Raw genomic sequence first — 26,289 nt, 5'->3', positions numbered from 1 at the left:
CCCAAATGATATGGCAGCCCACTGCAACCTGCAGAGGACATCTGGTATCATAGCAGAAGAAGGAAGAAAGAACAAACTGGAGAGATACTGCAGCCAAATGATGCCAGCAAATATTTGTGCGAATGGAGATTCAAAGCTCAATTATGTTAACCAATGGACACTGGAAGGGGATCCTTACCCTTGGATCAGCAAGATTGACAGCATTTCAAAACTAGCTAAGGCACTTGGGCAGAACCCTCACAGAATGAGCCATATCAGGAACCCTGGGTTGATATTGGATGGCTGTTCCCCATCACTGGGTACTGGAGTGCTTTGGAAGGCTGGTTATGGTTTCTTCCTTTAACATACACTATTCCCTAACCTCAGATCCTTCCCACTCTGATCAACTACGAAATTGTCATCAAAAATAAAAATTTAAAAATTAAAAAAAAAAAAAAAAAGATTTTACTGTTATTTCTGACTGCTGCCAGATTGGCCTGAAAAATGAACCTTCTCTTATTTTTCAAGACTCCAAAGTAACTACCTGCAAGATCATTTTTACTTACAAATATCAGAATAGAATTTCAAACAACCTTTAAGTTCCTAAGTGATCACTAAGGAAAAGCAGTATTATTTTAAATTCTCAGTTTTCCAAACAGAGGATATTTAGGATAAAACATATGGTTCATTGAAGAGATCCAAAACATCAAAGTGCATAAGGACAATACAATTTCATTCACTTACAAACAGCTTCCATAGCAGGTACACACTGTAAGCAGCTGGCCCATTGAAGTTACAGAAGAACAAAATTCACAAAATTCATCATTGTCACTAGTGTTCATCACGTTCAAGTTATTCTAACTTTATTCAAGTTATATGAAAAAGGAAAATTATTGATCTTAAGACACTACCAAAGCTATAGTCTAATTTGTACATTACCTTTCGAGTTTGCATTTTCTCTGTTCTTCTCCGAAATGCAACATACGGGTCATTGTTGGTAGAGCCATCTCTTTTCTCTTGCTTTATCTGAGGAATGAGGGATGGCCCCCTGCAGTTTTTACGTTTTCTCACCCAGTAGTCATATACAGCTTTAATAAGGTAATCATCTTCGTTTAGCAGCAATTTTGCTTCTTGAAGTGTTACAAGCTAAATTAAAAACATAAAATGTCATCTATTAAAAACATTTAAAAAGAGAAATCAAAGTTAAACAACTGCTATAGGGTAAAATAATATGATTAACTTTAACAATGATTAGATATTATGCCATTTGGGGATATAATTCAATCCAAGAAAGGATTCATTAAATTCATTCCCCAATTAGTACTTTGCCCCAAGAGTTTGTGAGTGAGTACCACTGCTTAAAATACTTGAGGCTAGGTAAGCCAAAGTTGGAAAGACACAAGTAAATCTTGGACTACAAGACATCTATGTTCTTCAAAATTCTGATACTGTTTCTATAGATTTTTAATTGAAACTAAAAGATATATAAATTTCACCTGCCTCCAAACTAAAAGATAGGCATTCTCTAATATGTTGTATCTTACTAAGTTATGTTGTTTTGTTACTGACAAAAGCAATCAACAGTACCATGTCTCTAACATGTTTCAATTATGGCAGTTTAAGTTGCTTGTATCAGTTACATATAAAAGCAATTTCTCTATCCAAGCTGGTTAAGTACTAGAAAATCCTTTTCTTAACACTCATTCTGCCAATGACGTTGTCATGCTGGGAGTAAGAGCTCCAAGCATTGTTCTTTTGGGAGCGTTAACATGTTATCTCAGGGACCTACTCTCTTTTCACAAAGCAGCCAATTGGCATGATACCAACACAGCTGAAACTAAGGTTCATAAAGATTTGCTCATATTTGCTGCCTTGTTCCTTCAGAGGATCAAGTAAGCCAATGAGCATTATCAAGACAGAATGAGGGTTATACAACTGTTCACACTCAACTTTGGAGAAAGATATTATTTTATGGCTGAGAAGTGATACAATCCCAATTCCTTGTCATTTTGGAGATAGACTCATTTTCATAACAAGTAGTCATATTTCCTAAAAATATTTCCCTAGAACTTGGAAATGAAAAGGAAATTTTTCTCATCAAAATTTTAACATCAATATAAAACTGATCTGGCACATTATGAGAAATCATCTGAATAAGTCTTGACACATCAAATAAATTTCTCATTATGATTACTACTCCTGTTGGTGCAATGCCATTGAATAAGTAAACTGTTCTCCAGACTGAAAGCTCTATGACAATGACTTCTAGAATTAATTGATTATAATTTGGATGCAAGACAGCTTGACCATTGGAACAGAATACACTGACTACGTCGACACAAGTATGCTAGCACATGTGATAATTACATAAACTGCTGTAAAATAGTAAGTTGCATTCTTTGGTTATCAGCATCTCAGTAGATGAAAGCTTAAACACGTCTGAGAAGGTGAATAACTTTTGTCTTCAAAGTGGAAGGGCAGTGTTTGGAATATGAAATTAAACCAAAATAATCAGCATTTCCCCAAATCACATTTAGATGGATGCCTTCCTTTTGTTAGCTGAAATTTGCTGGAATGGTGATGTACACTCCAATGTCTAACAGGACAGTAAAACTTTTCTGGATCTCAAAATCCTACCTCATTCTGACAGCAGTACAGCATCAGTGGCAGCTCTGAGGTATTCTGGAGATCAAAGGAAACAATGCTGTGATATGCTACAAGGGCTTCCACTCTTTGTCATGATGCTTCTAATAAATTTTTTTATAATTGTGGGCGGGGCATGATAGCACAATTGGCTAATTCTCCACTTCCAAGCACCAGGATCCCATATAGGCACCAGTTGGTGTCCCGACTGCTCCCCTTCCCTTCCTGCTCCCTGCTTATGGCCTGGGAAAACAGCAGAGGCTGGCCTAAAGTCTTCAGTTCCTGCACCTCGAAGAAGATCCTTGCTTCTGGCTTTGAACTGGCTCAGTTCCAGCTGTTGTGGCCATTTGGGGAGTGAACCAGTGGATGCAAGATCTTTTTCTCTCTCTCTCTTCCTCTCAGTAAATCTAACTTCCCAATAAACACAAATAAACCCTAAAACAAACAAACAATAACAACAAAAACAAAAGAAAAGAGATATGAGGGGGAGGAAAACAAAGCAATTCACTGATGTTATGAATGATGTAATTCACGAATGATGTAATTTGCAGTGTTAGAAGAAACACTGTCATAGAAGGTGGGGAGTAAATACAGTCTAGACAGCCTTTCATGGGGAATGTGTGGTAAGTGGAGAGCAGTATTAAACACATGAACACAGGGCACCAGATGGCTTAGGAAGGTAATAGTAAGGGCTTATAAGTGAAAATGTGGATGGTTTTACAAAACATTTTAAAACTTCTACTTAAGACAATGTTTTCTTAAAAAAATATTTGAGAGGAAGTTATATGAAAGAATGTCACTTAAAGTGGCTTGTGATTAAAATCAAACTTTTGATTCAGAATCTTCAAATACACACAGAAATTGCAGGAATACAATTGGATATGCTGTAGACTCACACTCACCTATTGTGAGCTTTTATGTATTTTTCCTTAAACATTTTTGCTTTCTCTGCCTTTACACACACACAGAACCAACCATCCACAGTATGATTTTCAATCAATGACATACCTGCACAATAGCGGATCCTTCCTAAGACTGTGATGAAGCTAAAAAACTCTTGTCATGTGGTATTTTTATTATACTTTTCTATTTTTAGATATGTTTGAATACACAAATACCATTACACCACAACTGCCTATATGAGGTTGCAACAGACTACCAAACAGCTTACATGTGTATTGGGCTATTCCATCTAGTTTGTCTAAGTATATTCATAACGATATTCACAGAACAAAAATCACACAAGAGGCATTATCACAATGTATTACCATTACTGAGTGACATACCTAAAAATATTTTAAAGATTAGCTCAAAACAAACTAGAAGAGATGATTCTGAGTCTGGGGAGTTACTAGAAAGAGAAGAAATTTGAGTAAGAGGATACATTCAGTTTTGGAAAGCTTAAACTTGATGGGCCTCCCTCTTGGTGGAGTTGTCAGAGGCAACACCAAAGAAAGCGGGCAGCGGCGGAGGAGAGGACCGGGAGCTTGAGAAGGCACATGACTAGTCTAACTACAAAAATGCTCACTAGGTGATACTACCCAGAGACAGAGTTCTTAAAGAACTGAATTTCAAGAAACTCAGGTTTCCAGGAACTGAATGAAAAGGAGCCAGCAAAAGAAAGCAAAGGCGTAAGAAACAGTCAAAACAGCAAAAAAAACTCCTTTTGATACAATTTGTATCTTAAATCCACCACAAAGATGAAGAGCATTTTAACACACAAAGAGCACAAATCAAATAAGCAGATGGAGACTAAAAATAATCACAGCATTTGGCAACAGGGGCTTTCAATGACAACTTCACCGAAGCAGTCTCCCATAATGATGGAGGCAGAAGGTTTGCCTCAGTCCATTTCTCATGTCTTTCTCTACCAACATAATAAATACAGTTTAATCACAAACTGGATTTCTTTTTTAAAAAAATATTTATTATTTTTATTGCAAAGTCAGATATATACAGAGAGAAGGAGAGACAAAGAGGAAAATCTTCCGTCCAATGATTCACTCCCCAGCTGACCACAACGGCCGGTGCTGCACCCATCCAGAGCCAGCAGTCCAGATCCTGTTCTGGGTCTCCCACGGGGGTGCAGGAACCCAAGGCTTTGGGCCATCCTTGACTGCCTTCCCAGGCCACAAGTGGAGAGCTGGATGGGAAGCGGGGCTGCTGGGATTAGGACCAGAGGCCATATGGGATCCCAGTGCGTTCATGGCAAGGACTTTAGCTGTTAGGCCATGGTGCCAGGTCCCCCACAAACTGGATTTCTTATTTTGGGATCTGGTACTATGCTAGCCCAAAAGGGAAAAATAAAGACATCCATGAAGACAGAGAGAACTATAACAAAGATAGCCCCTGCAGCGTCTTTAATCCTTGCTTCCAACAGGACCACCATCTTTTCCCATGGCAGAACCTGCACTTCTGAAAGTGGTTATTATGCTATATGCCTAATTAGTTGCTTATTTTAGGGCAAGAGCATGTCCCTGAGCAAGACAGTGCTGATCATACATGAACAATAAACTATACTATATTTGCTTTTGTGTTTTGGGGCCATAACAGATAACAAACTTGGATAACAAACTCCATAAGGAAGAACTTTTCTCACCTGCCTTTTTCAACACATCACTGTTCTTATTTACGTGGATATTAAATAAATATTACCAAAAGATAGTAAGTTACAGAACAGGGAGCTGAAGGCTTTTGATGACACAATCTTAGCAACTGTGAATAATTTCTCAGTAATCAGAGAGAATAGCCGAAAGCCCAAAAGACTGATCCGGGCAAAAACTGCTACGAAAATCTGTAATCAGTGAGTGGCATTACAGCTCAGTAAGTTAAATCAGAGCTTGTGATGCTGCCATTCCCTATCAGAGTGCAGGTTCAAGTTCCCACTGCTCAGCTAATCCAGTTTCCTGCTGTAGTGCCTGGGAAAGCAGTGGAAGATGGCCCAAGTACTTGAGTCCCTGTCACGCATGGCTACGGGCTGTGGCCTGACCGAGATCTGGCTTATAGCCACTTGGGGAGTGAACCCCTTCCTTGTAATTTCTTTCAAACAAATGAGCCTTAAGAAAATCTGCAAGCTTTGTAATCATAATAATATGAAAACTGTGAGTACTAATTACAGCATAAACTAGAAAATCTTTTTAATTCTCAAAAACAAACAAAAACAAACAAACAAAAACAAACAAAAAAAACACCCAAACAATAATCTCCCAGCAAGAAGTTGAATTTTAGAAAATTCAGGTTTCAAAGTGTCTTTGGGTAACACCTTAGACATTTTTCCTATCAAAACATGGGATGAGGGATGGGTGGGGAGGGAACTGGTAGAAAATCTAGCAAGGTGATTGCCCAATGAAAAGGTTTGAAAACTGCTATTAAAATCTGTATGTTTTAAGGATTTAAGGGACTTAAACCTTTCCACTAGTGTTCCTGTACAAATTTATTATTCTCCCTCATCCATATTACCATATAACAGTTGCTATAAAGGATTTATTATAACTCTAACAATTGGAAACTTCTGTGGTATCAACAATTAGCATATTAATATGCCATACAAGTTACATCAAAAATCATTTTTATGTTTTTAACGATTTAACTCTGGGTCTAGTGTGATGGCCTACTGGTTAAAATCCTTGCCTTGTATGCACTGGGATCCTATGTAGGCACTGGTTCGTGTCTTGGCTGCTACACTTCGCATCCAGCTCCTTGCTTGAGGCCTGAGAAAGCAGTTAAAGATGACCAAAAGCCTAGAGACCCTGCACCCACATAGAAGACATGGAAAAAGCAACTGGCTCCTGGCTTCAGATCAGGTCAGCTCCAGCCACTGTGACCATTTGGGGAGCGAACCAGCAGACGGAAGCTCTTTCTGTCTGTCTCTCCTCTGTGTAAATCTTTGTAAGACAAATAAATAAATCTTTTAAAAGAATTATTTTAATTTTGAAAGCCAGAGCTACAGAGAGTTGTTAGAGAGCTATTTCTCTTACATACTTCAATTCCCCAAAGGCCACGAGGGCTGAGGCAGGGCCAGTCTGAAGCCAGGAGTTTCTTTGGAATCTCCCATGTGGGTGCAACGGCCCAAGAATTTGGACCATCATTTGCTGCTTTCCCAGCAACATTAGAAACCCTCTCAATCAGAAGTGGAATAGCTGGAACTCAAACCAGGATGCTGACAATGTAAGCAGAGACTTAATGCACTATGCCACATCACCAGGCCCCAGAAATAATTTTCAAAATGATTTATTTTTGGAATACAATTATAATCACTACATGCAAATTATAACAAATTTGGAAAACATAGCAGAGCTAAGACAACAATCACCAATAATTTCAGCCTTCAGATCTGACCATTGTTGTCACTTTGTTCTAGTTATTTTAGCATGCCTACGTATAAAATGTTTTAACAAATTTCAGAATTTTCCATACACACAATTATATCTTGTTTCTCAAATGTAGCATTATGTAATGAACCATTTTCTGTGGCATTAGGATAATGTTTAAATCATGATTTTGAGGCCTGGAGTGATGGCTCAACTGGCTAATCCTTTATCTTGCAGCACCTGCATTCCATAGGGGTGCTGGCTCATGTCCTAGCTGCCCCATTTCCCGTCCAGCTCCCTGCTTGTGGCCTGGGAAACCAGCAGCAGATGGCCCAATGTCTTAGGACTCTACAACTACATGGGAGACCCCAAGGGAGATCCTGGCTCCTGGTTCGGATGGCTCGGCTTTGGCGGCTGCAGTAATTTGGAGAGTGAGCCCGCAGATGGAAGATCTTTCTGTCTGTCTCTCCTCTGTAAATTTGCCTTTCCAATAAAAATATTTTTAAAGCTAGCATTCTGTCTTATCCAACTTAATATTATTTTGACTGTAAGTGTTCAAAAATCTGTTAATTTTTCAGTAATTATACTTCTTACGAATGCTTTCTAGAGACGGGGTTATCAACTTAGGGGCTTGATGCATTTTAAGTGTCCTGACATACACTGCCCAATCACTTCTACAGAAACGTTACCATAGCAACCCCTTTGTATCATATATAAAATACCTCACTGAAGAAAATTTTTACTTTATCAATAATTTTTACACATTTAAAACACTGAAATAGGGCCTGGCGCCGTGTTCTAGTGGCTAAAATCCTTGTCTTGAACGCGCTGGGATCCCATATGGGAGCTGGTCCTAATCCCAGCGACCCTGCTTCCCATCCAGCTCCCTGCTTGTTGCCTGGGAAAGCAGTCGAGGATGGCCCAAAGCTTTGGGACCCTGCAACCGTGTGGGAGACCCAGAGGAGCTCCTGGTTCCCGGCTTCGGATCGGCGTGGTACCGGCCGTTGTGCTCCCTTGGGGAGTGGATCATTGGATGGAGGATCTTCCTTTCTGTCTCTCCTCTCTGTATATCTGGCTTTCCAATAAAAATAAATAAATCTTTTACAAATAAATAAATAAACACTGAAATGTTAGTAGTAAACCACTACCATTTGAAAATAATCTTGACATAAACTTGAGTAACTGAGGAATCTTGCTCAGCAATCTTAATATGACTGCGTTCCTGACTCAATCAACCAAATTTATTACCAGAACATTCAAAGTCATATAAAAAAGGTCCCAGAAAATACTGTAGCATTGAAACTAGTATGATTTCTATCCAAAAAGGAAAAAACAGTATTTCTTGCATTCTTACTCAAGATGTATTACACACAAGTATTCTGTTCAATGAATATTATAAATAGAAATTTTAGCAAATTCAAGATTAAAAAAAAGAGCATAGTTATAAAGAAAATACAAAATAAAGGTACAAATTTATTAACTGTAAGCTAAGACACACTTTTACACAGTACTGTACCTGATTAGAACTGGCTTTTTCAAGTCTGTCAATCATAATTTCAAACTGCAAAGGCTTAATTTCCATCTTTCTGTTAAGTCTATTTAATAAGGTCTCATCTTCTGAATCCATATCATAATCTGGTTGCTCGTTGTCTAGATTAAAAGCTAGAAAAGGAAAAGAAAAATACTTCAAACTGAGGAGCTATGAATTTGTACAGTGTTTATCATATCTGATTACAGGCTACTTCTCAACTCATATGCACTGATCAATGAGGAGTTCATTAACAAGTACCTACAGATTAGTTTCAGAGGCTATACAACAATAGAAAAAAAAAGTGATGTAAAGTTTAATAGGAAATAAGAAATATTAACTAAGAAATTAATGTATTTTAAAACAAGCATTGCGGACACATCAAATATAAAATCGCAATTGTAAAAAATTACGACATATGGAGATATCAATGTTAGTCTGGTAGCATAGTGAGAAGCTATGAAACAGAATGAAGAATTCAGAAATAAAACTACAATGCACAGCCTGTGATAGAAATGTTGTTTCAATTCAGTAAGGATTAAACTTTTTTTTGGAAGGTGATAGAGATGAGCATTTGGCACAATAGTTGAGGAACTGTTTGGCATGCCTGCATCATGTGTCAGAGCACCCTGCAGTCCCAGATCACTTCCTTCTTTTCCCTTTAAAATAAACAGAAAGACAAACAAGAAAGGAAAAATTACAGAGAAAGAGCAAGTGAGTGAGTGAGAAAGAGAGCTCCTCTATCCAATGGTTCACTTCCCAAATGGCTGCAATGGTAGGAGAGGTAGGCTGATTTGAAACCAGGAACCAGGAGCTTCTTCCAGGTTTCCTACAAGGGTGTCCTGATCCAAGCTCTTGGGCCATCTTCTGTTGCTTTGAAGTACATTAGGAAGAAACTAGATCTGAAGTGGGGCAACCAGAAAATAGAATGGTGCTCATATGGGATGCCAATGTTGCTGGTGGAAGCTTTACTGCTATCCCATAATACTTGCGCCCTAGATCAGTTCTGATTCCAGCTTCTCACTAATAAGCACCCTGTGAGGCAACAGGTATGTAAGTGTATTGGGGGTGCTCAAGCAGTTGGGTTTCTGTTACCCAAATGAGAGGTCTGGATTGAATTCCCGGCTCCTGGCATTGGCCTGGTCTAACTGTGGCTATTGCAGGCACTTGGAGAATGAAGTGGCAGACTGAAGATAGCTATCTTTCTTTCTCTCTCCCTCTATTTGAAATAAACATAAATGTATAAACAATGTTTTCAGAATAGCAAACTAGTTAGCTTAGAAATTGGTATTTCCATGAAGAATAACTATCAAAAGCAAAAACAATAAGTTTCACTAATTAAATAGGCTTGATCTAAAACCTGATAATATATACCATGAGGATGAAATTACAAAATGATATTTCTTTAAAAATACACCCTCTTGAACTTGGAAATTGTATTTCTAGGCACTAATGCTATGGACAAATTTGAATTACACAGAAGCAAGATATGTATATATGTGTGTGTGTGTACACAAGTTTTCTACTTGCTATCTTTATAAACTTTTAGGTGAAAAGTCAAAAGTAGAACAATAAATACATGCATTAAAATACATATTTTTAAAAAGCTAAGGACTCATACATATACAGGCATTTGTAAAGGTACTGAATATTTTTTGAAAGGAAACACAGGAAATTAGTAATAGCGTTTCTACTTCTGGATAAGGGAGCTATGAGAAAAGGTATGGTAGAGGGAATTAAAATTTTCTCTTTATTCTCTTTTGTATTATTCAGCATTTAAGCAAGTGTGTGTGTGTGTGTGTGTGTGTTAGAGAGAGAGAGTGTGGGTCATTCACTAAAATATAAAGGTGGGGAAACTAAGCTGCCACAAATCTCATGTTGAAATTAAAGCAAGGCAATAGAAGAGAAACTAATCACGCATTTCAGCATGCAAGTGAATATTTTACATTCATTTAATGTGTCTCAGATTCTTAATGTAGTACACTGCACAGAAATCAAGCTAGATTTGTGTATTTTTATCATTTTGGCAAAATCAGCTTTGTTCTATAGGCAGTACTGATGTATCTAAAATATTTACAAGCATTTGTTTCCTAGTTAATGACTACATTTCATAAAACCGAACTCAATGTTTAAAAACTATTCATCATTAGATTAACAACAACATGAACAAAAATAAATGTTAGCACTTGTAAAGTATATAAGACTTATTAGGGACTAAGTAATGTTAAAAGTGTTTTTGAATATTACATACCATTTTAAACATCACTGTATTTAACTTCTATTAAATACTGTACAATGAAGCTGATAAATCAAAGCAGTATATTACTAGTGAACTAATGACAAACATTATTTTGTAAATATAATTCATCTAAAATGCTAATTAAAATAAGACATACTTTCCTTATTTCTTATATATTGTTTTAATCACATGGCTATCAGTAATTCAAAAGTATTCCTTTAACACGTCAATATTCTCTACATCAAACTGATTATGTGGAATCCATGAATGATATATTACTAGAAATTACTCTTCTTTCCACAGAGATTGTATTTTTAAATGTACAAAATGACAGTCCAATTTTGTGCATTTAGCCAGCAGACTAACAGCATATAGTCAATAAAATCAGATGCTTGATACAACTAGACAACATTTTAGAGACAGATTTTTAAAGTATTAAGCAGAGCTAATCCAACTAAATTTCTAGTTAAACAGATGTCCTTGTAAGATCAAGGGCAATGCTATACATATAAATTTTGCATGACCATCTTTTATACACCTACCTAATCTTACTCACCTCTTGTTCCTCCACCTCCTATCTGCTCTATCTTCTTATTCTATTCTTACAAAAGCCAGCACCCCAGCTTGTGAGGCACAGGAAAGGACAAGAAAAGCTGGGAAATAGTTTAGAAAAATTAATAGTGAGAATTGATAGGAGATCTGACAATGACCTCATACTATATTCATTATCCACTCTAACAAACAAAAAAGTTTTTTCAAAAAACCCCCAAACCAGTGATTACTTTAGTAATTTCCGTATACCCCCCCTACATAGAATTTAGCAGGAAAAAAAAGATCATGTTCTGAAAGTCACTGAATAAAAACAGCATTTCTTAAATATATAAGTTTAAGAAGTTTCTTTTGAATTCCAAGTATACTGTCTCCTGTAAGTTTATTACTTTCTAATTTTTTTCAGAATCAGAGAGCTTTTTTCTGCTTAAAAAAATAAACAGATAATCTTGGAATCAGTTTCACAGAGCAGTCATCCAAACAAAAGAACCTTAGTCTGCATTAAAGGAAGGCAGGGGGGTTTAAAATTTATGATGCAGTGGATCAATATAGAATTCAGATAACAACAAGATTAACAGGGCACGTATCTGTGTGTGCATACCAGACCTCCCAGAGTGAGGTTAACTCAGCAGTAAACAAAGAAAAATAAAGGAGGTTAACAGTGTGCAAGTTCACTCTGACAAAGCAAAGTGGGAAGAAACCAAGTTGCTTGCAGTAGCCATCAGGCCGTGCTCACAGCTGAGGAAAAACTGCTCTCCAGAAGCGACAACTAATTCTATTCAATCACACCTCTACTGTTTGAATAAGAAAGTATTCACAAAATTAATCCTTATAATTTAGAGAATATGTAGTTATTCTAAAATCAGCTGGTAAAGCAAACATTATTTCTAAATTAAAGTGCCTTTCAAAGACCCTCAATACTTCTATGGAGGTTTCTAACAAGCATAGCTGTTCTAGTGAAATTGACAGAAACCAGCAGAAGAAATAATACACCCCCCCAAAAAAAATCAGAGCCAAATGATAGCAAAATGATTTCAGACTAAAAGGACTTACCAATTGTGGCACAAAATGAATAGCAGTCAATAAAATGCAGTATACAGGTTAGAGCCAATTACTGCTCAGTATTGTCTTATTATTATGGATATGAGTTACTTCTGCTGTTACATAGTACTATGCCTATTACATATTGTATATTAAGGGGAAACACTTATTTGCCACATTTCACTCAAACTTCCAGGAGGAAAAAGCATAGAAATGATACTTTGAGTCTTCTCTGTCCCTTCACTCCATCAGCCAATGAACAAATGTCTTAAACTGAAGACTGTACCAGGGAGAAGGATCTAAACAGTCAATCACCTTCTGAGGACACATTTTCTTTGCTTCATCCTTCATTTACAGAGACCTAATTTTCATCAGTGCTCTATGACATGGGAGGAATAGTGGCTGACCCTGAATCTGGAAGGGGAAGGCTTGAGGTCAGTGAGTAATTACTGATGGGGCGAGTTCATCTAGTTCAGGGGATAAATATTAGAAAAGTCCACTGAGGCCATAACTATATCTTACCTTCCAAGCTGATTTCATTAATAATAGAGCTGACAGTTTACGTACCTATGCATGTTTCTCAGTTCCAAAGTGAAATGAACGTTCTTGCCTTCCTGAAACACCAATATTATGACTACACTTCGTCATTTATTTTCTAAGTGGCTACACTCTATTTTTACTCCAGAACAATCTATAATTCAGTTTCCAAGATATGTACTCTGGACAATATTTCCCTACAGTCAGAATTTATTTCACTCATCTTTTTTCTAGTTATTTATACAGCTAGAGAAATAGCACATGCATGCAAACCAATCAAATCACTTTAAATTTAAGATTTTTTGCAATAACAACAGCAAAGACACACTGGTGATTTCCCTATCGTATTTGTGTGAATTTAGAAACCACATAAACAGAAATCCACATCTACAGACATGACTGCATCTGCTGATTCCTGGAAACTCCTCGGCCATGTTTGATACTATGTGACCTCCCATTCCATAAGAGATTACCCTGGGGCCAGAACTAAGCCTGCAGTGCAGCATCTAATATTAACATGGGTTTAAGTCCCAGCTACTTCACTTGTGATCCAACTCCTTGCTAACATGCCTGGGAAAGCAGTGCTCCTGTAAACACACTGGTGACCTGGAAAAAGCTCCTGGCTTCTGCCTTCAGCCGGGCTCAGCTCTGTTCTTACGGCCATTATGGGGAGTGAAATCAGTGGATGGAAGGTATCTCTTTCACTCTGCAAATATGTCTTTCAAATAAATAAATCTTTAAAATCCTCAGAAGACAAGAATTAAGTAAAAAAATTTTCAAATTTATAGAAGTTATGACCTAGCAGACAAGAGTATAGTAAGATATAAAATGGGTGAGCAGGGGAAGGGACCAACAACACAAAGCAGAACATTTCTCCTCATCTAAGAAGTGGTGTCAATGGTTACTCTCTGAAAGAGAGGTAGGGCTACTTCCGAAATAAGGAGTATGAGCTGCAAATTTTCCTCTCTGTCTCTCTCCTTCTCTGTATATCTGCCTTCCCAACAAAAATAAATAAATCTTAAAACAAACAAACAAACCAGAAAAACCATTGTCAGACACTCAGAAATAAGACAAAATAATTCCTTTATAGGAAAAAGCAGTCAGTATTCTAAAAGAATCCTAAAACTCTCATTCAAATATAAAGTTAAATAAATAAATAAAAATAAATCTTACTAAAAAAAAGAACAAATAATAAGATAGTTGTTGAAGCAAAGAGGTTAAAAAGAAACAGCATTTCTTAAAATATGGGTCATAGAAACCTCTTCTGAAAGTAGAAGAAAAACATGTAAAATATTAAGAATTCTAGTTTCAGATCACAGGTATTTCCCTCTTATACTTTACCTTACCTGAAACAATATATTTGTATCTTTCCCTAGTTTTTTATTATTCAAACTTTAGCACTAACCAGAAGAAATCAGAAGATTTGTTGAAACAGATTTCTAGACATACTTATCAGTTTGTAAACCAAATTGTTGGATGTTGGGATGCTAGAACAGGTTTTAAGAAGACTGCTCTAAACTCATTATCTGCTACAAAACAGTATAAATATTACTTGTGCCTAGTAGAAAACACAATGAACTTTAAAATTTTATAAATCTTTAAGATTCACAGGCTTCAAATAACTTTGAAAGATTACTGAAAAGTCTGAGAATCTCAAGTTCAGAAAGCAATAAGGAGCTCTCCAAGGTTCTGATAAACAAGTCTAGCCTGCAGATGCCGCACCAAGACATTCTCAAAGTTGGTAATTCTCCCAGACTTTCCAGAATTGTAAAACATGGCCACAGCATTCACAGTCCTCATCTCCAGCAAAACAAGGAAAGTGCAGAAAAATTCTAAATTACACAAGTAACTACACAGTCACACAGTGATTAAACTTCTATCAACTGACAATCTGATCTTTAAATGGCTCCAGATTCTGGCTGGCGCAGGGTTCGGCAAGCTAACAATCCTCTACCTGCAAATGACAGCATCCCATATATATACTGGTTCATGTCCTGGCTGCCCCAATTTCCATCCAGCTCCCTGCTATGGCCTGGGAAAGCAACAGAGGATATCCCAAGTTCTTGACCCCCGGTACCTACGTGGGGACCTGGAAGAAGCTCTTGGCACTGGCTTTACATTGGCCTAGCTCCAGCCATTGTGGCCATTTGGGGAGTGTACCAGTTGGTGGAAGATCTCTGTTTTTCCTCTCTGTAACCCTGACTTTCCAATAAAAATAAAGAATTTTTTTTAAAGATTTATTTATTTTTATTGGGAAGATAGGTGTACAGAGAGGAGAAACAGAGAGGAACCGGCACCCATATGGGATCCCAGTGCATTGAAGGCGAGGACCTTAACCGCTACACTATCGCCCTGGGCCCAAATAAATAAATCTTACAACATACAAACAAAAACAAAAAACAAATTGAGGTTATACACACATTGTGGGCCAACTACTATTGATTAAAATAAGCTGCAGTAAAATATTCTCTAATTTTTAAACTAATGTCCTAAAACTTTATGTTTCAGAACATAACATAAAGTGAAATTTTAATTTCATTAAAATTAAAAGAAAAACTGAAAGGTAAAATTAAGTGGCAGGCCAACAGTGGGTGCTTAATTTAGGTCACCACTTGAGAAGCCTACATTCCCATGTCAGAGAGCCTGATTGGAGAGACCGTTCTACTCCTGATTCCAGCTCCCGCTGACATGCACTCTGGGAGGCAGTGGATGATGACTCAGGTGTGTGGGCCCCTGCCATTCATGTGGGAGCACTGGTTCAGTTCCAGTTCAACTTCAGTTGTTGTGGGCATTTGGGAAAATAAATCAGCTGACAGAAAATTTCTGTCTGCCCTTTAAGTTGGAAATGAACTACTAATCAACACTTTTTAAAAACCAAAATGTTACATTTGGCTCTTAATGGATTTTCTAAAATTTAATGAAGTCTATTGTATCAAAAGGTAAATATTTATTACTACAAAAGATACTTAGGATATAGTCATAAAAGTTCTCCAAGAATAAATGTTTTCAAAAGTAAAATTATTATAGTCCCTCCAAAAATTAAAAACCTCATTTCAATTAGTAGAAATCTGTCATTACTATGTATTGATCCTTGAAAATATGCAACATAAAAAATTATTAAGTCAGTTACTGAAAAACAAGTGAGCATTAAATTGTTATTAGAATTGTTTTGTGGAACTTTTCATTTCCAGTCAGTAAGCAGAGACCTTAGAAGTTGGTGCTCTAGCTTACCAACATGTAAAAATCTGAGTAAGTTGAAAAATTAAAAAGTTTCAGCTCAATTAGAAAATTGAGGCCACTCAGTAAACCACTATCTCTAAACTGGACAGAGACAGGTGAGCACAGAGAATCACAACTCATAAGAGCAGAAACCCACTAGCAGAAACTTACTTGTGATCCAATGGGGAAAAGAGGGTGCTGGGAAAACAAATGGCAACGAACAAACTGCTGGTGTTTCAAGTACAGACATGTCTGAGACAAAAAAATTCCAGTCACAGGGAGCCCTCACAGTTCTGAGTTTTACCTTCAGAAAAATGTTATCAGATTCTCACAGTTAATACTGAAAGAAAAAAATTAGATGGTGTTCCAAGCAGGGAGAAATGAAAGGTAAGTATTTTGAATTATGCTAGCGATCCTCTGTTCTAAATAAAGGCAGCTCTCCAAACACTTTTACCACAGCCTACCTTACCTGGAAGAAAACTGAACTCCCAACGCCTTTAGTCTTCCCTGGGGGTGAGAGAGGAGGAGGACTGTGAACGAGACACTGCCTCAGCAAAGACAGACTTAACCAAAGACAATAGGAATGCCCTTCTCCCTACACACACCTCAGTACTGCATCATTTACTGTCTGCCAATGTAATTCCTCACTACTTTTCAAGGAAAAAACCATGAGACAAAACAGTATGACAAAACTAAACACCAAAACCAGAATCAGATGTAACGTAAAAGTTATACTTTGCCAACAAGGAATTCTTAAAAGTACAATATGCTAAAGCTTCCAAAAAAAAGCAACCATGTCAACAGAGCAATTTAAGCAAAACTATGGGAATTCTAAAAAATTAAATGAAATGACAGGAATCAAAATTACTATGACTGAAAAATTCTTCTGATGGACTCATTAGACAGGACAGAGCTTAGACAAACATCACTAAGCTTGAGGTTATGACAATAGGGAATCTTAAAAAAGAAAAGCAAAGAAAGGATATTGGGGTTAAAAACAGAATATCCAACAACAGACAAGTGCAAAAGGCATAAGCACGCATAATGGGAATATCAGAAACAGAAAAGAACAGAAGCAATATTCAAAGCAACAAAATTATGCGAGAAAGCAAATCACAGAGCCAGGAAGTTCAAAACCATCAAACAGGATAAAGTCTGTTACAAAAAAAAAAAAAAAAAAAGGGAAAGAAAAAACTACATATAGGCATATCATATTCAAACATCAAAGACTAAAAACCAAAGATTAAGAAAAAAGGAGAGAGATGATGAAAAAACAGCTTTAATCCAGGAGGAAACAAATTTGGGGAAAAATTTTTTTTATTTATTTGAAAGGCAGAGTAGAGGACAGAGATCTTTCATCTCCTGGTTCACTTCCCAAATGGCTGAAATGGCCATGACGGAGCTAGACCAACTCAGGAACTTCATTCATGTTTGTCATCTAACTGCAGGCGCCCAAAGACTTGTCCCATCTTTTTGCGAATTTCCCAGGCAGGTCAGTGGTTGATGCAAGTGAAGCGTCCGACTTGAACCAGTCCCCATTGGGATGCTGGCATTGCAGGCAATGGCTGAACTTGTTAAGGCACAATGTCAACACTGGCATAATCTTAAACACACACACACACCTGAAACATGTGTCCTACCCACCTTCCTCCACACCTGAACCTCCCCACCCTAAACAGAGGCCCATACGCACATGTACCCCTCTCAACCATGTAAACAATATTAAAAATAAATTTTCTAAAAAAAATTTTTACCCACACTGAAGCAAAGGTTCTTTAAGAATTACAAGTGATTTTCCTCCTATGTTTTTCTCATAATCAAGTAAAACATATGAAGTACTATGAGAAAAAAGACTACCACTGGTAATTTTCTTTCTTTCTTTCTTTTTTTTAAAGATTTACTTATTTTATTGGAAAGGCAGATATACAGAGAGGAGACAGAGAAAGAGCTCCCACTCGTTGATTCACTCCCCAAATGGCTGCAATGGTCAGAGCCAAGCTGATCTGAAACCAAGAGCCAGGAGCCTCTTTCTCTGGGTCTCCCACGTGGATGCAGGGTCCCTAGGCTTGGGCCGTCCTCCACTGCTTTCCTAGGCCATAAGCAGGGAGCTGGATGGGAAGTAGCAGCTAGGACATGAACCAGCATCCATAAGGGATCCTTTCACATGCAAAGTGAGGAGTTTAGCCACTAGGCTATTGGGCCAGGCTCTGTACTCATCTTCTAAGAAACAAATATTAATAAACTCTAACTCCTGCCAGAGAACAAAAGACCTGCTGCAAGCATTTTTTAACTCATTCTGATGTCAGAATTACCCTAATGTCAAAAGCAGAGACATTACAACACAGAATCAATACAAATCAATGACTCTTATAATCAGATGAAAAACTTTAGACAAACCGTTAGCAAGCTGAATTTTAAAATGAATTATGCAATAAGACCAAACTGTACTTTTTCCAGGGATATAAAACTCATTTAACAATTGAAAATCAATTAATCCATCACCAGGCTAAAAAATGAAAAATCATATGAAAACATCAATAGAAAGAAAAAGCATTTAACAAATCTAATGATCTTTTTAATCAAAAAGTTTCAATCAATTGGGAACAATTTTTCTCAAGCACTTCTATAAAAAACCTATATCAAGTATTGCAACAGTAATAAACTAGAGGCTATCCTGATGAGCAGAGGAATCAACAACTAGAGTTTGAATATTCATACATGAAAAATGAAATCTAGACATAAGGCTTTAAATTTTTCCAAAAACTAACTAAAAATGGACTAGCAAACAGGTAAATTTAATTATTTTTTTCAAAAAGATTTATTTTGGCTCATTTCACTGGCAAGGCGAGACTCCCAATGGGCTGCAGCTGTCTGCCCAGGCACTGTCCTCCAAGGGAACACCAGCCAGCAGCCCCACTAAGGCCTTCTTGCCCCATCTCACACTCTCAATTTGCTGGATGGCACAGCAGAGCCCCATTGGTGGAAGTCCCTACACAGCCACATAAAGATGCTGTTGATGGGGAAGAGCAAGTCAGTAAAGACCAGCATGTACTCTGTCATCTTTGAGGAATTACACTGCCCGTGACATCTGGCACCAGGGCACCACCATAAAACCATCGAAAACGCCACATCCCCTTCCTGAGGAACCTGATGCTGAACCTGTGGGACTGAGGCAGCAAGTGAGACATCTTTGGTAACACTGAGGTTGTGATCTATGTTTGATGTGGAGAGCTATGAGCTAGCAAAGGACATGTATTATTACCAGTCTTGTCTGGAGGTCGGTAGCCTAGCAGCTGAAGTCCTCGCTTTGCACACGCTGGGATCCCAGATGGGCACTGGTTCTAATCCTGGTGGCCCTGCTTCCCATCCAGCTAACTGTTCATGGCCTGAGAAAGCAGTGGAGGACAGCCCAAAGCCTTGGGACCCTGTACCCATGTGGGAGACCTGGAAGAGACTCTTGGTTCCTGGCTTTGGATCAGCTCAGCTCTGGCCATTGTGGCCACTTGGGGAGTGAATCAACGAACAAAAAATCTTCCTCTCTATATATCTGACTTTCCAATTAAAAAATAAGTAAATCTATAAATTCCCTGTGTGTGAATTTTTCTTGTCTAACATATCATAATACAGAGAGGAAATCCAACCTATGATTTTCCCCAAACTCAACTTAGCTGATGAGGCAGTCCACTAATCTGTATAGGTGTAAGGGAATGACAGATGAGTGAGTATTTATTTAAAAAAAAAAAAAAAAAAGGACAGAGTCCTGCTATGTAGAACCATCTGAAGTCAAAACTAGATATAAAGCCTGGCTAAAGATGGGCTAAAGGTCCTCTACACGTGCTGGGATCCCAGATGGGTCTTGGTTCGTGTCTTGGAATCTCCACCTTCCTTCCAGTTCCTGTTTTTGGTCTGGGAAAACAATAGAAGATGGCCCAAAGCCCTGGGACCCAGGTCCAGCATGAGAGACCCGGAAGAAGCTGCTAGCTCCTGGCTTCGGATCAGTTTAGTTCTGGCCGTTGCAGCCACTTAGGGATTGAACCAGCAGATGGAAGATCTTTCTCTGTCTCTCCTTCTCTCTATAAATCACAATGAAAACAAATAAATCTTATTTTTTTACAAAATACTAGATACAAATTAACTTTAGAACACTTGTGAAATTGGACGTTATGCCAGCATTCATTCCACTCATCTCAAAGTCCCTCTTTTTGTAGAATTCTAAGATACTCAAACTTTGAGATATTAAGTTAAAAAGGTAGAGAAAAATTAAATAACTTTTTCAAATATAGGCAAAGTCATGTCCTTGGGAATAAAGCTTGGATTGTCAAACATTGAGTACACAGACACAGTGTGTTCCTCAGCATATCAACAGGGTAATCAGGGAAATGTGGAGACACAATGAAGAGAGAAACAAAAATGTGTGCCTCATATCCTTATGATTCAGGCGGAGATGGTCCAAGTGATGGGCCCTGCACCCATGTGGGAGACCCAAAAAGAGTTCTGTGCTCCTGGCTTTTGGCCTGGCCCAGCCTCAGCTGTTGAAGCCATTTAGGGAGTGAACCAGAGGACAGAAGGCATTTTCTTTCCCTTTCCCCCTACCCTTAAAATAAATCTTTAAAAAAAAGTTAAGTCTAATAGAGTATTCCTTTATAAATCTACATTACAAAAGTTATCTCTTCAGTGTAATATTAAAAAATAAGTGTACCATGCAGAAAGAGACAGCAAAAATCATTTTCCCCATGAGATGCAAACTCCCAGGTGCTGCCTGAATTAAAGCTATTGTTATGATCCAAAAATAAATGAATGGGGCCTGACAGTGTAGCCTAGCGGCTTAAGTCTTCGCTTTGAATGCGCCGGGATCCCAAGCTCCACTTCCCATCCAGCTCCCTGCTTGTGGCCTGGGAAAGTGGTTGAGGACAGCCCCAAAGCCTTGAAACCCTGCACCCATGTGGGAGACCCGGAAGAAGCTCCTGGATCCTGGCTTAGGATCGGCATAGCATCGGGCGTTGCGCTCACTTGGGGAGTGAATCATTGAACGGAAGAGCTTCCTCTCTGCCTCTCCTCCTCTCTGTATATCTGACTTTGTAATAAAAATAAATAAATCTTAAAAAAAACAAATGAATGATACAAAACTAAATAAACAAATGAAGACTTTTAAGTGATCTCAGGTTGGTCCTCAGATGCCCACAACAAACACATCCTTCTCAGATAAACAACTTCAATAATAGACAGGAACAATTTAAGATGTAACCTCATTTCAAAGACAAAAAAAATATGTATCATATAATCAGTGAAAACATTCCATCTTAGGAGTTTGTTTTAAATCTCATTTCAGAATCACCTAGGAAACTTTCAAAAAATTTACATAGCAAGTCTATTTAGACAGAAAATCTCAGAGAGGCAGAATGTGAAACAGAACCCCTAGAATCTATTTTCATAAGATATTCAATTTATCTATCCATTCATCCATCATAGACAGCATACCAAGACACTAGCTTTTATATGCACAGTTGAAATCTTCTACTTTGCATAGACAATAAAAAACAGTGGAATTTCAATCAAGATAAGATTAATAATTTTTATTTGACCAGGATGACATTCAGTAAGACTACTTGGGTATAGGTAAGCTTGTGGAGAAGACATATTAGCACACTAGGATGGAAGATAGAGGGAAGTAAATATAACAGATTAATGAAGCAGTTTCAAGGATTTAAGATTATTGAAATAGTATTAAGAGAAAACGAGTGGTTAAGTAGTTAACAATCGGAGGGAAATAATATGAAAGAGAGACAGAATTTTTAAAAAAAAAAAAAAAAGGAGATGAAGACAGTTATAGGATCTAATGAAAAAATATCAAGACTCCTTATTCCTGGGCTTTACCACTACTGGGTCTCTGAAAGTAGCCTTCATTTGAATATGCCAACCCACATTTTGGCTATTGTATAATAAATGTAAGTTCTACACTAAATCCCAAACTACATAAATATCAAATATACCAAATATGCTACTGAAAATTAAATGAGCTACACATTCAGATGTAAAGATAAAAAGATGTCACACTTTAATGTTTAACATTAACACTTTAATTTATAAACTAGGCTGTGCAAAAGAAAACAAAGGATTCACAAATTCACTGATTCACAAATTTATGCAACAGAAAAAAACAATGAATTAACAAACTTACGCTGAATATGAATGAACTGCTTGGGCTGTTTAAATTCTCCTTTGTATAAGCGGTTGTAATAGTTGACGTTGCTCTCTGCCTCAGGAACAGGGATGACCATGCTCTCTTTTTTTTCTCTAAACACTTGCTGTGCTGAAATTGCTCGCTGTAAATGATGTTCCTGCAAAATGCAAAGCGGTCAACATAAGTTGCTTTAATGATATTAACTCAATTCATAATTCTTCAAAAGTTACTTTGCTTAATAACTCCAACTTGCTTTAAGAATCAATTATAACCAGTCCCTTTATCACAGACCTATAGAAAAAAAAATTACTCTCCCTTTAAATTTATAATTCAGACTAACATCATTTTAGACTATCACAACTTTCATAACCAGAAATTTTTCAGGGTTTAACATACACATTTACAAACCAAAATTAAAAATTCAAATAAAGAAAACTGATGTCTCATTTGCTAAATTTAGTCTTTGTCACCATTGCCAAGTTGAGAAAAACATGCAAGTCATGAAAAATGAATTTAATTCACAGATTTTAACTACTTTCTGTATGTATATACTTGAAACTTCATCAGTACAGAATGCTGAACAGTTCAAATACAGGTAAAGTCATATTAAAATTTTTAGTACTCACAGGACAGGAATAAAAATTGACTAAAATGTGCTTACAAAATACATCCAGGTTCTAATTATCTTTCATTATTTTCACAATTTATTACAATAGGCTCCTAAATATTTTCCCTACTTCCTCCCTTGGAATCTAGCCAATTCTCAACAAAGCACTTTTACCTTTTGGAAAGCACACCAAGTAATGTTACAGCCTCTACGGATCCCAATCATCTTCAGTGTAAGATTAAAAATCACCAATGACCTACAAAACATTATCTTTGACCTCATCCCCCAACCCTCAACTTTCCCACCCTGTACCATAATTGCACAGCTTCGATTTGCTATTCTCAACTAGCCTAATAGCATGTTTCTGAAATCCCTTTACAACAGGGGGGGTCTTCCATTGCTTATCAAAAACGATATCTTATCTCCAGTACCCTTGACTGCTTTTTGTTTCTCCATATACTTAGCAACATCTGATATGACATATTAAAAACCTCATGTATTTTTTGCTCCCCCTAGCATAAAGTTACAAGATGCTAATTATTTTGCTCATTGTAGTTAACTTCCATATTCCTAATGCTTCAATAAAGTGACTGCTACAAAGATGCTGCTCAATACATATTAACAAAATTAATAAATGAGATATTTACTGGGTATCCACTGTAAATAAAAATTATGCAAAAACAATGTACATACAACAGAACTGAGGGAAAGGCACTGGGCTTAATGAGTGGGATGCTGGTTACAGAGCACACATTCCCACTTAAAAGTGCATTGGTTGAAACCTGCCTCCACTCAGGTGATGCACAACTGCTCCACTTAGCTACTCACGTAGTTTGAGTCCATCTACCCACACACAGGAAACCTGCCCTGAATTTCTGGCTCCTAGCTTTACCCCAGCCTAGTCCATGTCATACCAGGCATTGGGGAAAAGAATCAAAAGATGGGAGCTCTGTCTTGCCTCTCCTCACCTTTAAAGGGGGTGGGGGGAAGGAAAGAGGTTGAGAAGAGAAGGCAACAAAGGGGAAGAGAGACAAGAGACAAAGGAAGGAAACTCAATCAAGGCACACAGCCCTAAGTGACAAAAATAAAGATAACAAATGTAGGAGTTATCTCTTTCTTGCAATATACACACATACACATTATCATAAACATGTATCATATATTAGACACATCATATATTATGTATTTTGGATATGCTTAATTTTAAATTTTAATTTTAATTTTAGGGCCCAATGTGGTGTCCTAGCGGAAAAGTCCTTGCCTTGAATGTGCCAGGATCACATATGGCGCTGGTTCTAATCTGGCAACCCTGATTCCCATCCAGCTCCCTGCCTGGGAAAGCAGTCAAGGATAACCCAAAGCTTTGGGACCCTGCACCCATATGAGAGACCTAGAAGAGGCTCTCAGCTCCTGGCTTCGGATTGGCTCAACTCCAGCTGTTGTGGTCACTTGGGGAGTAATTCATTGTATGGAAGATATTCTCTGTCTCTTTCTCTCCATATATATTTGACTTTGCAATTAAAAAAGAAATCTTAAAAAATTTTTTAAATTTTATATTACTCCAACCTTTTTAAGTTCTACACAGTCTAATAAATTTGATTATTTTAATTTCATTCAAGCCTTAGTGTATGTAAGATGCTACTACTCAAAAGAACTACTGTAGTGACTCAAGAAGAAAAGTTTATATACAGTAAAACACATACAAAATTAAACTGAGCATCCATTATATGTAAAAATATGCAATTGATTATAATCATCAGCATAGTAATTTAAAAGAAGGTAGTAGACTCGCTTTTGGACCAGCAACTAAGTTGCTGATTTGGGGGGGTACCTTTACCCCTATCAGAATGCCAGATTTTAGTTCCTCCACTTTTGATCCAGTCTCCTGCACCCTGGAAGGCAGCAGATGATGGCTCAAGTACTTGGGTTCCTGTCATCACATGGGAGATCCAGATTAAGTATCAAGCTCCTGGTTTCAGTGTGGCCCAGACCGGCTGCTATGGGAACTGAGGGAGACAAGTACCAGATGAAGATTTCTGTCTGTCCTTCTCTGTCTCTTCACCTTTCAATTAAAACAAAAACATTTTTAAAGATATAGAAAGTTAGAGGAAGGTAGGATGATGGAAGATAGACATCAAATAATGACAACCAAAGAATAACATTAATTCCATGATTTGCTGCCCATTACTAGTAAGGCAAGCAGAGAAGCAGAGGATACAAAGACAAAAACAAAACACATCATGAGAAAGCGGGGAAATGAGTTTCTTAAGCCTAATGAACATATAGGCAGGATAGCTACTGAGACTCATAACAGCAGCAAACCTCATTAGAGTCCATCAAATCATACTGGCTTTCCCCCAAAATAAATCTTATACTACCTCAAACAGCATCTTTTTGACATCTTGCATATTTAAATCAAGAAAATACAAGCACAGTAAAGGAAAAGCCTATGCAATCGAAATGGAGGAATAAAAGTCTAGGACTAGGTTAAGTCAAGCTTTAAAAAGGAAGCATGACAGTTCTCTGTGGCCAAATGGGCCCAACTAGAAACCATAATGCTAAGGGAAATGAGCCAATCCCAAAAGGTTAGATACCACGTTTGCCTTAATTTAAGATGAAATTATGTCAATATGAAAAACAGTACCTGTAAAATGTAATATTATCTCAACCTCAAACAGCCTATTTCACATGCAATAAGATATGGTGAAGTAACCAATGAACCAACAATCAATGCGAGTCAGACTGCTTAAGACCTACATCAAAGAATTGTAAAACCTAATATACTTTTAATACCCTATGTTATTCCATAATGGGGCAGGAGAGCAGAGAAATCTTCCATCTCCCTAGAATGTGTGAGGAAGACGTGAAATACAACCTACCAGGATCATAACTCGTAACTCATAGACAACAGACTCAAATCAGCATTAGACAATAGTTAAGCCACAAAGACACTTAGGGGCAATCAAGAGTGATCCTGTCAACCTCTTAACAGGAGGCCATATGCACAGAGCAGGGAGGGACCCCAGAGTGGAACAGGGGGACAGGAGGAGGCTTGTATCCCAATCCTGCAGACTCCCAGATCCTCACCAAGGACTATCAGTATGAGCACCAACAACTACATCCCAACTGCCAAGGAGACCAGGGGGAATTGGAGTGCCTCCGGAGGCCAAGACCTCTGAGGTCATCCACCCCCATTTGGATCTACCACATGGGATGGAAGAAGTCTAAATCCTTCCTCACAGGATTCAAGAGCATCAGAACAACAGCCAAGAGCCCTGAGCAGTCTGCAGAAACAGAAGAACAGTAAATTCCCTTCGGAACTATGGAGAGGAGTTCTCTCTGGTCCTTGCTTGGTTCCAACTTGGGGTCCCCACCCTCTCTTGCAATGACCATCAGGATCGCTCTGGATACCCCGTAAAACAAACAAATAACCAACCAAACAAAAAATCTAGAATA

General features: G+C 37.7%; 1 protein-coding gene across 2 annotated transcripts in view; it reads right to left on the bottom strand.

The window, feature by feature from the left end:
• The window catches only part of EPC2 (enhancer of polycomb homolog 2), a 96,596-nt gene that overhangs the window by 32,836 nt on the left and 37,471 nt on the right, over window positions 1–26,289 (bottom strand). The window contains exons 2-5 of one of the 2 annotated variants that reach the window (XM_040971553.1): window positions 22,224–22,383; window positions 8,449–8,594; window positions 2,617–2,661; window positions 919–1,125 (exon numbers count right to left, since the gene is read on the bottom strand). In XM_040971553.1, the coding sequence (XP_040827487.1) occupies window positions 919–1,125; window positions 2,617–2,661; window positions 8,449–8,594; window positions 22,224–22,383 (558 nt within the window). The remainder of the gene's footprint in view (window positions 1–918; window positions 1,126–2,616; window positions 2,662–8,448; window positions 8,595–22,223; window positions 22,384–26,289) is intronic. The other variant, XM_040971554.1, reaches the window with a different exon arrangement.

This window comes from Ochotona curzoniae, unplaced genomic scaffold (genome assembly GCF_017591425.1).
Source record: "Ochotona curzoniae isolate NIBS_2020 unplaced genomic scaffold, NIBS_Ocur_1.0 contig_2210, whole genome shotgun sequence".
NCBI classification, from domain to species: domain Eukaryota; kingdom Metazoa; phylum Chordata; class Mammalia; order Lagomorpha; family Ochotonidae; genus Ochotona; species Ochotona curzoniae.
Note: the sequence above shows the minus strand (reverse complement) of the source record. Positions and strands in the feature narration are given on the sequence as shown.